Raw genomic sequence first — 14,407 nt, forward strand, 5'->3', positions numbered from 1 at the left:
CGCCCAGCAGACGTCATCATTCGGCGACTTCGATCGGGCCCTACGCTGGGCGTGGGCCAACCTGCGAATGCGCAGTGTGGCAGCACGCGAGAGCGCGGGAAGCGGGCTGGGTCGGCGCTAGCTCTTCGCCTTTGCTCGGTTGCGGAGGCTTGGCAAGTGGGTGAGTCCCAACACCCGCTCCACGTGTCGGTGCCGCCCACCGAGGAGAAGCGTGTCCTGTTAACGGCGTGTTGTACGACAGACCCTTATTTTATCTCTTTTTATCTTATTTGTGGCACTCGAGTTGGGGAATGGCTGCCTAGAGGGTGCGCGGGAGGAAACGGACCGACCTTCTTCCCCTTCAGACCTCGGCTTTCCTCACCTTTAAAATAATACTAGCTTTTGTAAAATATTTTCAGGTAGGTAAAAGAAAAGATGCCTGCTACACAGAAGCCGATGAGATATGGACATACAGAGGGACACACAGATGTCTGTTTTGATGATTCTGGGAGGTAAGGTACTTGGAGAAACAAAACGTCTCAGGTGTAAATATTAGAATTTATTCGTATACGTCACAGAAGACGTCATCCTAAAATGACTCATCCAGATGGAAATAAGGTTTAAATCTAGAATGGCACGTTTATTCCTTTATATTTATTGTTCGATTCGGACCAACATGTAATTTTAGTACATCAAAAAAACTAACCACTGTAAAATCTTACAGCCAGAGAAGTTGGAAGGATGTGCGAGTTTCCCCACCTATTTTTACCTTTGCTCATTCCTCTCTGTGTCTCACATTAGTTATTTTGTCAGATCGCTCGCTGGCTGCCTACTTGTCAAATTCAGTGGCCCAGTAATGTCTTGTTGATATTTATTCTTCCTGTGCTTTTATGATGCTGTTCACATTTTACTGTTGTTTTTAACTTTCTAATGGCTTTTTTCTACGATTTGCTCTACTTGGTTCCTAGATTGTGATATTTTCCCAGGGTTATTCTGTTCCCTTTTTATCTCCTAAATGCCATTCCTATTCAGTACTGTCAATTGTGTGACTTCCACTGACACTCCTATGTTGATTCATTCATTAAGAAAGTATTTGCATGTCGGGCCAGAGATACAGTGGTGCAAACAAAGCACAGTCTTTTCCTTCACTGACCTTAAGTTAAGGTCTTTAGATTGACAAACATTGAGCACAAATTAAATGTATGTTAAGAATTACACTTAGAAATATTAAGTAGTATGTGCAGTGATGAGCATACGTGAGGGGAAGTTGATTTAGTTTGAGGAGGCAGGGAAGGCTTCTCTGAGGAGGTGTTTCTTGAGATGAGAGCTGAGGATGGAGTAAGGCATTAAGAACTATCAAGAGATGGCTAGGGGTGGTAGTGGGATGGTGGTGTTGGCGTTCCAGGCAGAGGGAACACTGTGCTAAGTTGATTAGGGACCATGGTAGACTCCTGAGGCCCAGTGAAAGGTTAGGGAGGGATGATCAGATTAGTGCAAGAACATTATTCCGAGGATGGAGAATCTAGATGGTGAGAATTGCCTTGGTGATCATTGGCTTCTTGCAGTTACGTCGTAAAGAGGACAAAGGCGTTATACAATTACTCCTTATGCTCATACATTTTTGGTGGATTTCTTAATTTATTATCTAAACCAAGACACCTTGAGAATGGGGAGAAGAATTTCAAAAGAATTAAAATTACAAGTTTTTGAAATACTATCGATTCATACATTATTCTGTTTGGTGTATCTATAACATCTATTTAAAAACTTTCAAACCTTTTTTCCTGAAAAACATTTGTGACATTAAAACATTAAAAAATTTTCTTTACATTAATTTTCTAAACATCAGACATGTAATCTAAACATTAACATAAGTAGAATAGTCATTCTTGGTACCTGTTTGTGTACTTTAATCAGTTTTTTTTGGCATGTCTAATGTGGTGGTGATATAGTTCTGAAAATATGTTTTTTCCAATACAATCTTATTTTTGTTTTTCTGTAAAATTGTCTGCAGTCTTCAGAGTTTTATGGTTAATAAATTTGAAATGAGATCTTCAATTAATTTTTTTCTTTAGATCATAGCATTTTTCAATAAAAATATAATCTCCAGGTTCTAGGCTCAGAGTAAATTCTAAATGTAATAGTCTCAATTTTTAAAAATTTGTTTTAATTGAAATGGGTAAATATTTTACCTTAGTATTTTTATAGGTTCTTTTTACCTGTATTCAGAGTACCCTTTATCAATAGTAAGTTCTTCAATATTTTGAAAGACAAAATTCATCAAGAGAGTTTTCTCTATTTATAATTCCTTTGAATATTTATTTCACAAATTGTAAGCCTACTCAATTTCATTTCATTCTGACACAGAACATAAATTTATACAATTAAAGAGAAGGGTTCCATTAAAAGATTCTTCCCACAAGTCAATTATTATTATTCCAGAGTGCATTTACAGAATTTCAAAATTAGATCATTCACTGTTACAGCTTTCAGTGTACAATTTGTTCAGTTCTTTTGCTTTTGGAGGGATAGATTTCATTGTCTTCTGGTGCATAAGCTTTGTTTTCATTAATTGTCACTAAAAGCTTCACAAGCTTAAGTTGAATGCTTTGATTAAAGATTTCTAACTGATTTTGAACAAAATGGAACTAAGATTTACAAAACTTGTTTCCAATAATAATAATAATAATACCATCATTATAGGACACTTGTTTTATAAAGCCACTCCTCAAAGGCTCAAATAAAAAAATCTGATTGGGATAGCAGAGAAAGCATCTTCTGCAAAATCAAAGTATTTTTAGTGTGTTTAGCATCAGTTTGTTACCAAAATTTTGTTCAGTTATTCTGGGTATAAATAAAATTATCCTAAAATTTGACAACAGTGGGTTCCTTTTTGATTGGTACACTAACAGTTCATTTGAGCACAATTTTGAATTTACTCCAATTCCAAATACATTTGTGTTTCATAGATTTCTTAATTTAGTAAGAATGTTTTTACTACAGTGCTGTGCTCTACCGAAGTGTGCAGTAGGAATTTTATTTTTAGCATTGAAGTTTTCAAAGAAAGTTAGATAGAATTCCCAATAATGTCAGATGTTTCACTTTTCACAGAATGAACTTCCAAAAGCTTTACTTTTTAATGAACTGTTTAAATGAACTGAAGGGAAAACTACACCATTATTGGAATTAATCTGACTGATTTTCTCTTTAAGACCTCTGATGACATTGATATAAAGCCAGTATCATTAACTGCTTGAAAAGTTATTTTATTAATGGAGATAACATTAATAGCTATCACTTCACTTTTCGTACTTGCAATAGGGAACTTAGAATGAAAAATGAACAAAATTAATTTAGAATGACTGTCATTTGTTTTAATGTTGCATAGTCCAATATAGTAGCCACTAGCCACATGTGGCTATTTAGATTTAAATTAATTAAAGTTAACTAAATTAAAAATTCAGTGTCTTAGTAGCACTAGCCACATTTTAATTGCTTAATAGCCAGGTGTAGACCGTTACTATCATCTCAGAAAGTTCTATTGCACAGCACTGAATTCTTACGAAAAGTCATGCTTGACAAGAGACAAACTCACTTTTTCCAGCTGCAGAGGCATAGATTTCAGGCAGTCTCAAGATACCATTAACTTATGAAGTAGATGCTAGTGTTTCTTCAGGAATTGTGTATCTTCTGACTTTCCTTTGGTTGGTGTTACCACTACAGCCCCTGTGGTAAATCTCAACATTTTGTTCAAGTTACACTTTCATCATCAGCTTGAAAATAAATTTAGTATTAGATTTCTTATTAAACATGTATTTGATGGATTTTTTTTTCAGTTCATTACTACTGAAAGGGTTTTTTCCCCAAAATTTAAAAAGTAGAGCCAATAATAAAATGAATATGTAGTTTTATTCCTATAGTAAATGACAAAGCTGTGGAAAGAATACTCAGAATACTCTAGAAGCTCTTTAAAGGACTGCTTAACCTCTATTTCTTGCATGTGTTTCTCATTAATTCCTCTGTATTTCACTATAATTTCCCACTGGCACCACCAATTGGCACTTGGAATTTTCTACATCTATGTCGGTATACCTGGCTGATACACCAGATAGTCGGTAGTGATGGCAATATGAAATACTTTTCCCATCACCATTGGAGACTGAAAAAAATTATTCTCCTTGTGGGCTCGTGACTGACTTCACTTTGATTTTTTCAGTTACATCTGTTTGTCCTTGAAAGGAGGTGTTACTTATACTGCATCAAGAAAGGATTGGAAGGGGGAAGATGGCTTATCACTGGTTGGCTTTGAGATTTGCCCATGTGTTAAAGTGAGAACTCTATTCATTGTATGTGTTACGCTGCCAAACAACATTGTAGCAGAAGGGGGAAGGGCAAAGTGGTCTGTGAAACCTACCCAAACAGTTTTGGTGCAAATAATACTAATGTGTTTTAAAGAGGAAAATTGAGCTCAAATTCTAAACCAGGTTAATGAATATATTAGGACTGTCTTGGGTAAATAGACTTAATGGTCCTCCTGTTTATTTCCTATAGAAGGGAGAGTCCAGGCTCCTTACTCTGCATTAAGTTCATCCTAAATAGGAAGACCCCAATCTCCATTTTCTTTCTTAATTTCCTGGAGGTAAACTCCCTGGTGCTGTACTAACTTACAGATTTTGGTTCATGTGAGCTATGCGGAACTGCCCCTTTCACTGGTCTCAGCATATCCAGTCCTCTGTCCTTTGACTTCCCAGTGTAAATACCACCTTTCTGAATTTCCAAGTGGGAATTAACTTTTTTCTTCTGAACAGTTATTTATGTGACTTGTCTTCACCATTTACCTTGTTATTTTTGTATTTTATTTGCTTTTTATGTGTCTAGATAAGATACATACCAAACTAATAAAAGCACTTGAAAGATGAGAGATTTACAAGATTATCTTGAGAGATAACCATATGAATTGTCACTGCAGATAATTGAGCTCTTACATCCATTTATTCAACAAACATTTATCAATGCTTTTATGTATCAGAGACTGCTTTGTACTAAACAGATGAGCAAAAGTAGACTGATCCTTGCTGTTACAAATATTACACACTTGTTTTCTTACATTATTACAAATAAATAAATGAGTTATGCCAAGGAGGAACTATAAAGAACATTAAATTCACCTTTTATTTTACAGAATAGAAGGTTAGCAGTCCTTGTTATTGAGGTTTATGTATGTAAAATGAGAAAATATACTGGCTAATACCTTGATTTTATTTTTAAAAAGGTAAAGTAGCATTCTAAAAAAACTAATAGGCCTGAAACTGGGTGACTTTTTAATGACTGTTTCCTTCACAGTTGTATTGTGACTTGTGGAAGTGATGGTGATGTGAGGATTTGGGAAGACTTGGATGATGATGATCCTAAGTCCATTAATGTTGGAGAAAAGGCGTATTCATGTGCTTTGAAGGTATTAAAAACAGTTATGGCAACTGATATGCGATGATACTGCCATATGATTTTTATGCTTGGATGAAAAATATTTTTATAGAGATTTTGCATATAGATGTACTTTTTTGTTTCTCTTATGAAATAATAATGTTAAAAATGTATAATAATGCCATAACTTGCTCAGATTTTTGCAGGTAAAATCTGAAGGGTTTATTAAAGGTGACTAGTGCATATTAATGGTGAACCAATTAAAATATATGTAAGAAATTAACACTTGTTCTTTTAAGAAAGAGATTTAAATGTTCCTTTTTTTTGAGAGAAAACTCAGTGGTATTTTACTTTACTAATTCAGATAACTAAAGGAATTGTACTAGAGGAATGTTTTGCTAACTTTCAAAATAATACGTATTTTATGTTTCTGATATTTTATATAAGGTAAATATGGGAATGAGATGTGGATTGCTTGGAGAATGGAGACATGTTTTCAGAAAGACTTTGCAAAACTAGGTATCTAAAAACCACTAAGCTTTTTATTTGTGATGAATTTTAAGTAGAGGGTATTATAATTGGGTAGAACAAAAATGGTTCTAGATTACTCATATTTTCTCCAACTCTGGATCATTAAGGTAGGTGAGATGGTCTTTAGATATGTTAGATATTCTTTTAAAAATTATAGGTAATGGAAAATATATTCTGAGGTGCTTGGTTTGGCACCACATGTACTAAAATTGGAATGATACAGAGAAGATTACCATGGCCTCTGCCTGAGGATGACTTGCAAATTCATGAAGTGTTCCATAATTAAAAAAAAAAAATCCTGAGAAGAGAAAATATAAGTGACCAACATACATTAAATACAAGCATAATCTCACTAATAAGCAAAGAAGTGCAAATTAAACAATTGGATTTTTTTCCTTTACAATTGGTAATGGATGAAAAATATTGCTAATTCCAGTAATAGTGAGGGCTTGGACAAGTATTTGTAAAGGAAAAACACTTTTCCTGTATTTCTCCTTTACTCTCATACTATTGTGGCATTTACACTTCTGACACTTCTGACACAGTGTGTGGTTGTTTTCTCACCTAAGCTATTCTCTGAGACACCAGCTTGGGGTCCTACAGTTCGATTCTGATATTAATAGGAGTTAATGCAGACTACACAGATAAAGGATTCAGTCTCACCAGTTTATCCCACACTTCAGATACCAATTTCAAGTATTAGGTTCCCAAGTTACCTACATCTGCTGTCAGACTTCGCTATGAATCAGAGCATGACCCCCTCCTTGGTTTCAGTCATTTGCTAGAATAGCTCACAGAACTCAGGGAAATATACTTATCAGTTTATTATATGATAAAGGATAGATAGTGGATATAGAGGAATGGCCAGATGAAGAAATACATAGGGTAAAGTTTGAGAGGGTCTTTTTTCCCCGTGTGGGGTGTGTTACCCTCCTAGTATGTGGATGTGTTCACCAACCTAGAAGCTCCTTGAATCCCACACTATTGAGGTTTTCATAGAGGCTTATCACATGAGCATGATTGATTATTTAGATAACTCCATTTTTAGCTCCTCTCTACTTCCCAGATGATGGGGAGAGGATGGGGCTGAAAGTTCCAAGCTTCTAATCATGGTTTGATCTTTCTGCCCCTACCTTGAAACTATCCAGGAGCCCACCAAGAGTTGCCTCATTAGAATAAAGGATACTCTTGTCACCTGGGAAATAGATTTAGGAGCTTTGTGTCAGGAACCGGGATCATAGACCATGTATTAGAATAAAACATGCTCCTAGTGCTCTTATCACTTAGCATATTGCTAGAGTTTGAGGAGCTCTGTGCCAGGAACTGGGGGCAGCAACCAATATATATTTTCTATTATTTCACAGTTGCTGTAAGTATAATCAAGGAACTTTTCTAAGAGTAATACTCTAAAAAAAGTTAGAGTGCACTCTATCAAAATTAGAATGCACAGTCATTTCTGGCTATTTACCCTATGGAAGTACTTACACAGTTTTACGTTCATGTGGACAAAGATATTAATAAAATCATTGTTCATAATAGGAACAGTTAGAACCAGTTGAAGTGTCCCTCAATAGAGGATTCATGTTACAAGTTTTGGTAGAGCTCCATAACATAATACTATGCAGCCACAGAGAAAAAAGGCAGGGGGGTCTTATATACTTTACCTGAAAAGATGTTTACAAGAAGTTAAAAATTGAAAAAGTAAATTGCAGAACATCCTGTATAGTACAGTCTTGTTTATTAAAGAATGTATATATACATGTATACATACATTTTCAATTTGCCTATGTATAGAAAAAAGTTAGAAAGACTTAACCCCAAAATATTAATGGCATTTACTTCATAAGAATAGGGGAAGTCTTTATTCAGTACACTTCATGTTGTTTTTTTTCTGCAATAAGTATGTACTGCTTTTGTACAGGAAAAAGACTATAAAAGTAGAAAAAAATAAAAGCAGTGTTGTAGTAGTTTCCCAGGGCTGCTGCAACAAATTGTTAAAAAGTTGGTGGCTTCAAACAACAGAATATTATTGTCTCTCAGTTGAGAAGGCAGGAGGTCTGAAGTCAAAGTATTGGCAGGGTTAGTTCCTGGAGGCTCTGAGTGAGAATCTGTTCCATAACTGTCTTCTAGTTTCTGATAGTTTCTTTTGGCAGTTATCATTTCATCTAAATTAATAAATTGGCTATATAATTTATCAAAGCATGTATGGGGTTGGTAGACTATGATTTAGTCCTTTGGGATTTAATCCCTTCTGGAGAATGAATGCAAATCAAGGTGCTGGGAAGATTCTTGACCTTTTATGGTTTTTAGCTGAAATCTCTGCAAAGCAATGGTGTCTGCTGATCATGTTCAGATCCAGAATCTTTCTGTTTGTTTAGTGTATTAAAAAGGAGCTATGGATTATGCATTTAGACTTTACCCTACTCCAAAAAGACATCTAATGATTTTTTTTTTTATTGTGGAAAGAGGGCAACACTGTAGTGTGGTCATTGTGGTCATTGTGGTCATGCTTTCTGATATGTTCTTCTCTCGCTGAGACTAGCTATGTTTTTTCTGAAAAGCCCTCTTGGGTCTCCTTTTTTATGACACTTGGGGATCAAAAAATACTATTTAAATATTTTTCTTGCCAGAAGACAAAAGAGGAATCGGGCTAAAGTTTGGCTGATGAAGGGGGAGTTAAATTTTCTAAAGATAACAAATTTTTCTTGCTAATGGATATTTCAGGAAAATTGTACATTGAATAATAATTTTTCTCTTGACATGAACTGCATTTATAAAGATTTTTGTTTTTTACACGCTTTTTAACTATAGAGAGACTTCCAACTTTATTTAGATTTTTTTTTTTGCCAATGTTTCTTTGTTTTTTTCCTTAGAATGGGAAATTGGTCACTGCAGTATCTAACAACACTATTCAAGTCTACACATTCCCTGAAGGAATTCCAGATGGTATATTGACTCGCTTCACCACAAATGCAAACCATGTGGTCTTTAATGGGGATGGTGCAAAAATTGGTGCTGGATCTAGGTAAGGCTCTTTGATATCAGAAAAGCAAATAACATTAGAACAGAATGGCCTCCTTCCTTGGTTTCAGTGTAACATTTTCAGGACTTTGTCCTCTCTTTTTTTGTTAACTTAATTGTTATACTCAAGTCTTTTTTCTAGTAAAGATTTTTGAGGAAAAACTTGTGCTTCTTTGTGAATTGGGATATATTGCTTTGTGGACAGCCTGTTCAGCAGATTCTGGAAACGATTGGGAAAAGATAGTTTGATACAAAATTTACAAAATTATTTCAGGTAGAACTTGGACCATACAATCAAGATTTTTATTGTTTCTCTTGATGCTTATTTGTCATAGGAAAAATGTAATTGATGAGTTGCTGGAGTAAATAGTGTAGTACTTTTAAAAATGGTTGTGACTGTAATTAGATGAGCAAATAATAGAAGCCTAAGATGTAACTAAGAAAGCCACTTAGCAAGTATTTACATTTTTACATAATGGGAAATCTTGTGTTTTTAGCATCTTCATAGAGCAAAACTAAAATTAAATTTGGGTACCAAATTTTACAAGTTGCTATAAAGAAATTATGGCATTTACTCTTGTGATTTTGAAATATTTGGGACAGAGCTTTTTAGGAGAGGCCTTCATATTGGTGTTTATTGATGTACATTATTATTTTTCATAGTGATTTCCTAATCAAAGTTGTGGATGTGATGGATTGTAGCCAACAGAAAACACTTCAAGGACATGATGCCCCTGTTTTAAGTCTTTCTTTTGATCCTAAGGATGTCTTTCTGGTAACCATTTTTCCCTTTTTTTGTGTTTTTCTTGAATGTTTAAAATTGTAAGAGAATTTCACACAGTTGATAAAAGACTCTGACTCTGATTTATCAGTTGAGTCAGTTTACATGTACTGTTACATGGCTGTAACTATAGAGAAGTCTATTTTATTCCTGCAGGCATCAGCTAGTTGTGATGGATCTGTCAAAGTATGGCAAATTTCAGATCAGGTAAACTCATCAACTTGGATTTAAAACTTTTTGCTCCTTTTGTCATTAATGGCTGTTACATATTGTATTATTGGGCCAAATTAGTAAGTTCTTTTTCTTGATAGTTTATTTTGAATAGCATTAAATACTGTTTTTGTGACCAAATTCAATAATAGTCTAAAACATAATAAATAATTTTAAGACTGACTACTTTTATACCCAATCACAAGGGAAATTATGGATTTATATTTCATTTTTAGGTTTTGCAAATCATGAGGGGAAATTCAATCATTATATATTTACAAACTAATTACCATGTGTTGGGTCCTAGATGTTGGGGATACAAAAATACCATAAGGCATGGGCCACACATTTGGAGAGTCACATAAACAACTTATTCTAACCAGCCTGATAAAAGTTTTAAAGGAGGTATGAAGAAAGTGCTTTCTGGACTGGCATGGGGAACAGTTAATTGTTCTAGGCAATCAGAGAAGTCTTGGCAGTTCTAGAGATGATGTGGCTGATGAGAAAAGTATCCCCCACAGATATGCATCAGTAGTCTCAGTTCCTTCCCCTCATGTTTGAACTATTTAGAAGGATTGACTTTGACACCCTAACATTTTAAAGTAGGTTATTTTTGTAGACACTTTAAGATTTTAATGTATTTAATATTTTCTGTGTATGTTAATGTTTCTCCAGTGAGTATATTGTTTGCTTACTCTATGTAAGAAATATTCTTACTTAATTTAATTATTTAAGACTTAATGCTCTTTATACCTCTGAAGGACTTTAAGTAATTTAGGTAAATCAAATATTACTATAATTAAAGTGAATTAAGTTGCTTTTATTTAGAGCTATGTATCAATTTGAAGAAAGCATCTATTAAATGTGTTCAGTTCTGCATATGTTTTTTGAGAGAATTTTCATAAAAAATAAATTAGTTTTCTTTTTTTAAAAATCAGGTATGTGCTATTAGTTGGCCACTGCTGCAAAAATGCAATGATGTGATAAATGCAAAATCAATCTGCAGACTTGCTTGGCAGCCAAAAAGTGGGAAGGTAAGTGACTTGTATTTTTCAACCTTTAATATTTGTTCCAGTCCTTGTCAACTTTGAATATAAAAATAAGTTGTAACAATTTCATTTAGATTATAAGTTTTCAAGCCCCAAACCAAGTAATATTGAAATGTTTTAAGGAACATTTGTACTGTTTAAATGTTTTTTGAAGAGTACAGTCTGTATAAATGAAATAATTTTATATTCTTCTTTACATTCATGTTTACTGGAACAACTCTGGAAACAGTCTTGCTAGGTCCATTCTTACTACTGGTGTTTAACATTTTGGAGGTACTAGGTGATACAGTTAGAAAGTATAAAGTTAGGAGAAGTTTGAAAGCAAGGAGAATGCTCACTATTTGCAAATGCAATGATTATATAGAAGGAAATCCCAAGAATATCAAATGGGGAAAAATACTACTAATAACAACATTCAGTAAAGTATTTGGAAGCAAAATTATATAAAACCAACAATGCTATATACAAACTATCCACTTGGAAAATATAGCGGGAGAAAATAATGTACTTACTGTGAAATCAAAAGAGAGAAAATAACTAGGGATAAACTTCTAAAAAAGGTAGAAGAGGTATATAAAGAAAATTTTAACATGATACCAAGAGGAGACTTAAATAGAAAAATATATGCCATTCTTAAAAAGGAGTGTTTGGTAGAAAGATGTCAGTTTTTCCCTAAAAACATAGTTTTGAGAACATTCAAATAAAAATATCTGTAAGATGTTTGGGCAGACCAGTGTACTTGATTCTGAAGTCCATATTCTTTGAAAAAGAAGTGATACAGAGTTTAATCGAATAGACATAACATATGGGAGGGCGCTACTGAAATTAAAACTTTGCTACTAACTAATGAATGGACAGATACCTATAAAACAGAATAGATCGAGTATATATGGGAACTTAATGTATTGTAAAGGTAGAGAAAAGGAGATTTAGTAAATGTATTGGCGGAAGGCGTGAATCCCAGGATCTGAGAATCATTGAGAACCATCTTGGAGGCTTCCTACATATGGTGATTCTCTGTATGGGTATTTGCTATATTATTTTAACTCTTCTATATGTCTGAAATTTTTCAGAAAAGATTAATAAACTTTATAATACAAAAAATACTTCTGTATGATAAAAAATATTTCAGAGTAAAAGGTCAAATTACAAACAGAAAAACTTTCAAATAATACAACAGAGCTAATTTCCTTAATCAAAGAGTTTAAAATCAATCTCAATATGAAGATAGGCAAGGACATGAGTAGACAGTGTATGGAAAAATACACAGATGACTTTTAACATGAAGACATGCAACCTTTCATATGAAGAGAAATACAAATTACAATGTAGTGATAGTCTAATTTTCATTTATCAGATGGTCAAACATCAAAGTTTGATTATATGCTATGGGGAAGAGGGTATGGCAGTTTCTATCAGAATGAATGACCAACAATAGTAGTTCTAGGCATATTTCCATTAGCATAGCCATACATATGCATTACAGAGTATATATAATGAAAATGTTGCGTCATTATTCACAGTAGCAAAAGATTAGGAACGTCCTTAAATATTCATTAATAGGGAACTGCTTAAATAAACTTTGGCATTCCTGAAAGTGAAATACTCTACAGCTGTTAGTCTGAGGTATATCTGTGTGTCCTCACACATGGAGTGATCTTCAGATACATTGTAAAGTAAAAAGTATCAAGCTATAGAGCAGAAGATACAGATAGAATGCTACTGTTATGTGTGTGTGTATTTGTAAATATGTACCTATGTGTTCTTTAATAGACTATGTTCATATTTCTCTTTGGGAAGTAGAAGTAGAATTTAAGGACTGGGGCAGTTTCTTTTCAGTATATACCTTTTTTTGTCATGTTAATTTTAAGACTATTCTGCATTAAAGTGACCTTTGGGGAATCTAGTAATGTATTTTTTGTTGATTATGAAACTAACCTAATTAAAGATTAATAAAAACAATTTTACTGTTCATAACTAATATATTTTCTCTTTTTTTATAAACATGGAAGGAATATACCATTTTAACTTTTTCTAGTAATCTATTTCTTGGGAAGAAATTTTAAGATAAGTTTCCTTTTGAACTCTTCTGGCTCTATTTCTTTCCTTCCAGCAAATGAGATGAATTATTAGGTCCACAGTGCTTAGATTCCTTAAGAGTACTTAAATACTAGTGACTACAAGTACCCTGGTTTTCAGTGCAAGGAAGAGTGATCATCACTCATTCTTTGCTTATCAAAATTTCAAGTAATTTTCTGAATTTTGTTAGTTGCCAACTAAAATACAGATTTGCTTTTATGTTTTACAAGTCTTAATAAGGTGAATTTTCTTTTTTTCTCTTCAAATTTAATTTAATGCAAACTTTTGTTTAAATCATTTTTCTTTCCTAATAGTTACTTGCAGTTCCTGTAGAAAAATCTGTTAAACTATATAGAAGAGAAACGTGGAATAATCAATTTGATCTTTCAGACAATTTTATCTCTCAGGTGAGTTTTTTTTCCTTTAATTTTTTACTAAGGTATTATTGATATACACTCTTTCGAAGGTTTCCTATGAAAGAACAATGTGGTTACTGCATTTACCCATATTTTCAAGTCCCCACCCATACCCAGTGCAGTCACTGTCCATCAGTGTAGTCAGATGCCACAGATTCATGATTTGCCTTTTCTCTAAGGTGAGTTTTATAAGTGACACTGTCAGTAGGCTGATGGTAATGTATGATTCATACTTTGCCTAAATGTAGTTGCAGTTAAATATTATTGAAAATGGAGAACAACTCTAGAATGGTGGAGTGTGAGTGTCCACCTTCCACTCCTCAGCATTTCTCATTTAGCCCATAACTGGACAGTAGATAAGTCTTTGCTAGATCCTATTCGAACTTTCTCCTTTGTGAAATTTGATAAGAAAAATCTTTTAATTTATAACAAGTCAAATTTAACCTAGCATAGTATTAGAATATGCTAGTATTAGTAGCATAGTATTAGAAAGGTTAAAATAATTAACCTTTATTATTAACTGAGTTTCGTTGAAACTCGTGATCATAGAGTCTGGAATTTTAGAACAAGAAAGGTTGTTGGTCTGTATTCTGCCTCTCTCCTGCTCGTCTCATACATACCCATTTTACAGTTAAGGAAACAAGACCAGTGGGTCTACAACGGCTTAGTACTGTTTATTTCACTTAACCTGTTTCCTTCATCTTGATGGTGACTACAAAGAGGATGTTTGATGTTATTTCTCCTTCAAGGATAATAACATTCTTTTAGATTTTGCTTTTAAAATTGTGCCAATATAATTTTCTCATGGTAAACAAACTAATAGGTGCTAGTGATTGTTGAATATTATTGAAAAAGAAAATTAAAAAATAAACTCTGTCTTGCCATTTGTGTACCAGATTTAATTACAAGTTACCTAA

General features: G+C 33.6%; 1 protein-coding gene and 1 non-coding gene across 10 annotated transcripts in view; both read left to right on the plus strand.

The window, feature by feature from the left end:
* Nucleotides 1-21: 21 nt before the first annotated feature.
* Nucleotides 22-14,407, plus strand: part of WDHD1 (WD repeat and HMG-box DNA binding protein 1) — an 80,663-nt gene continuing 66,277 nt past the window's right edge. For 5 of the 9 annotated variants that reach the window (XM_073211219.1, XM_073211221.1, XM_073211216.1 and 2 more), the window contains exons 1-8: nucleotides 22-160; nucleotides 399-491; nucleotides 5,323-5,434; nucleotides 8,808-8,959; nucleotides 9,619-9,730; nucleotides 9,893-9,943; nucleotides 10,885-10,980; nucleotides 13,389-13,481. In XM_073211219.1, the coding sequence (XP_073067320.1) occupies nucleotides 415-491; nucleotides 5,323-5,434; nucleotides 8,808-8,959; nucleotides 9,619-9,730; nucleotides 9,893-9,943; nucleotides 10,885-10,980; nucleotides 13,389-13,481 (693 nt within the window). In that variant the 5' untranslated portion in view covers nucleotides 22-160; nucleotides 399-414. Of the gene's footprint in view, nucleotides 161-196; nucleotides 233-398; nucleotides 492-5,322; nucleotides 5,435-5,850; nucleotides 5,923-8,807; nucleotides 8,960-9,618; nucleotides 9,731-9,892; nucleotides 9,944-10,884; nucleotides 10,981-13,388; nucleotides 13,482-14,407 lie in introns of those variants that run through there. The other 4 variants (XM_073211214.1, XM_073211215.1, XM_073211220.1 and 1 more) reach the window with 4 other exon arrangements.
* Nucleotides 6,114-6,220, plus strand: LOC118972054 (U6 spliceosomal RNA). The gene has a single exon (XR_005060865.1). It is a non-coding gene; the product is annotated as a U6 spliceosomal RNA (small nuclear RNA).

This window comes from Manis javanica, chromosome 8 (assembly GCF_040802235.1).
Source record: "Manis javanica isolate MJ-LG chromosome 8, MJ_LKY, whole genome shotgun sequence".
NCBI lineage: Eukaryota > Metazoa > Chordata > Mammalia > Pholidota > Manidae > Manis > Manis javanica.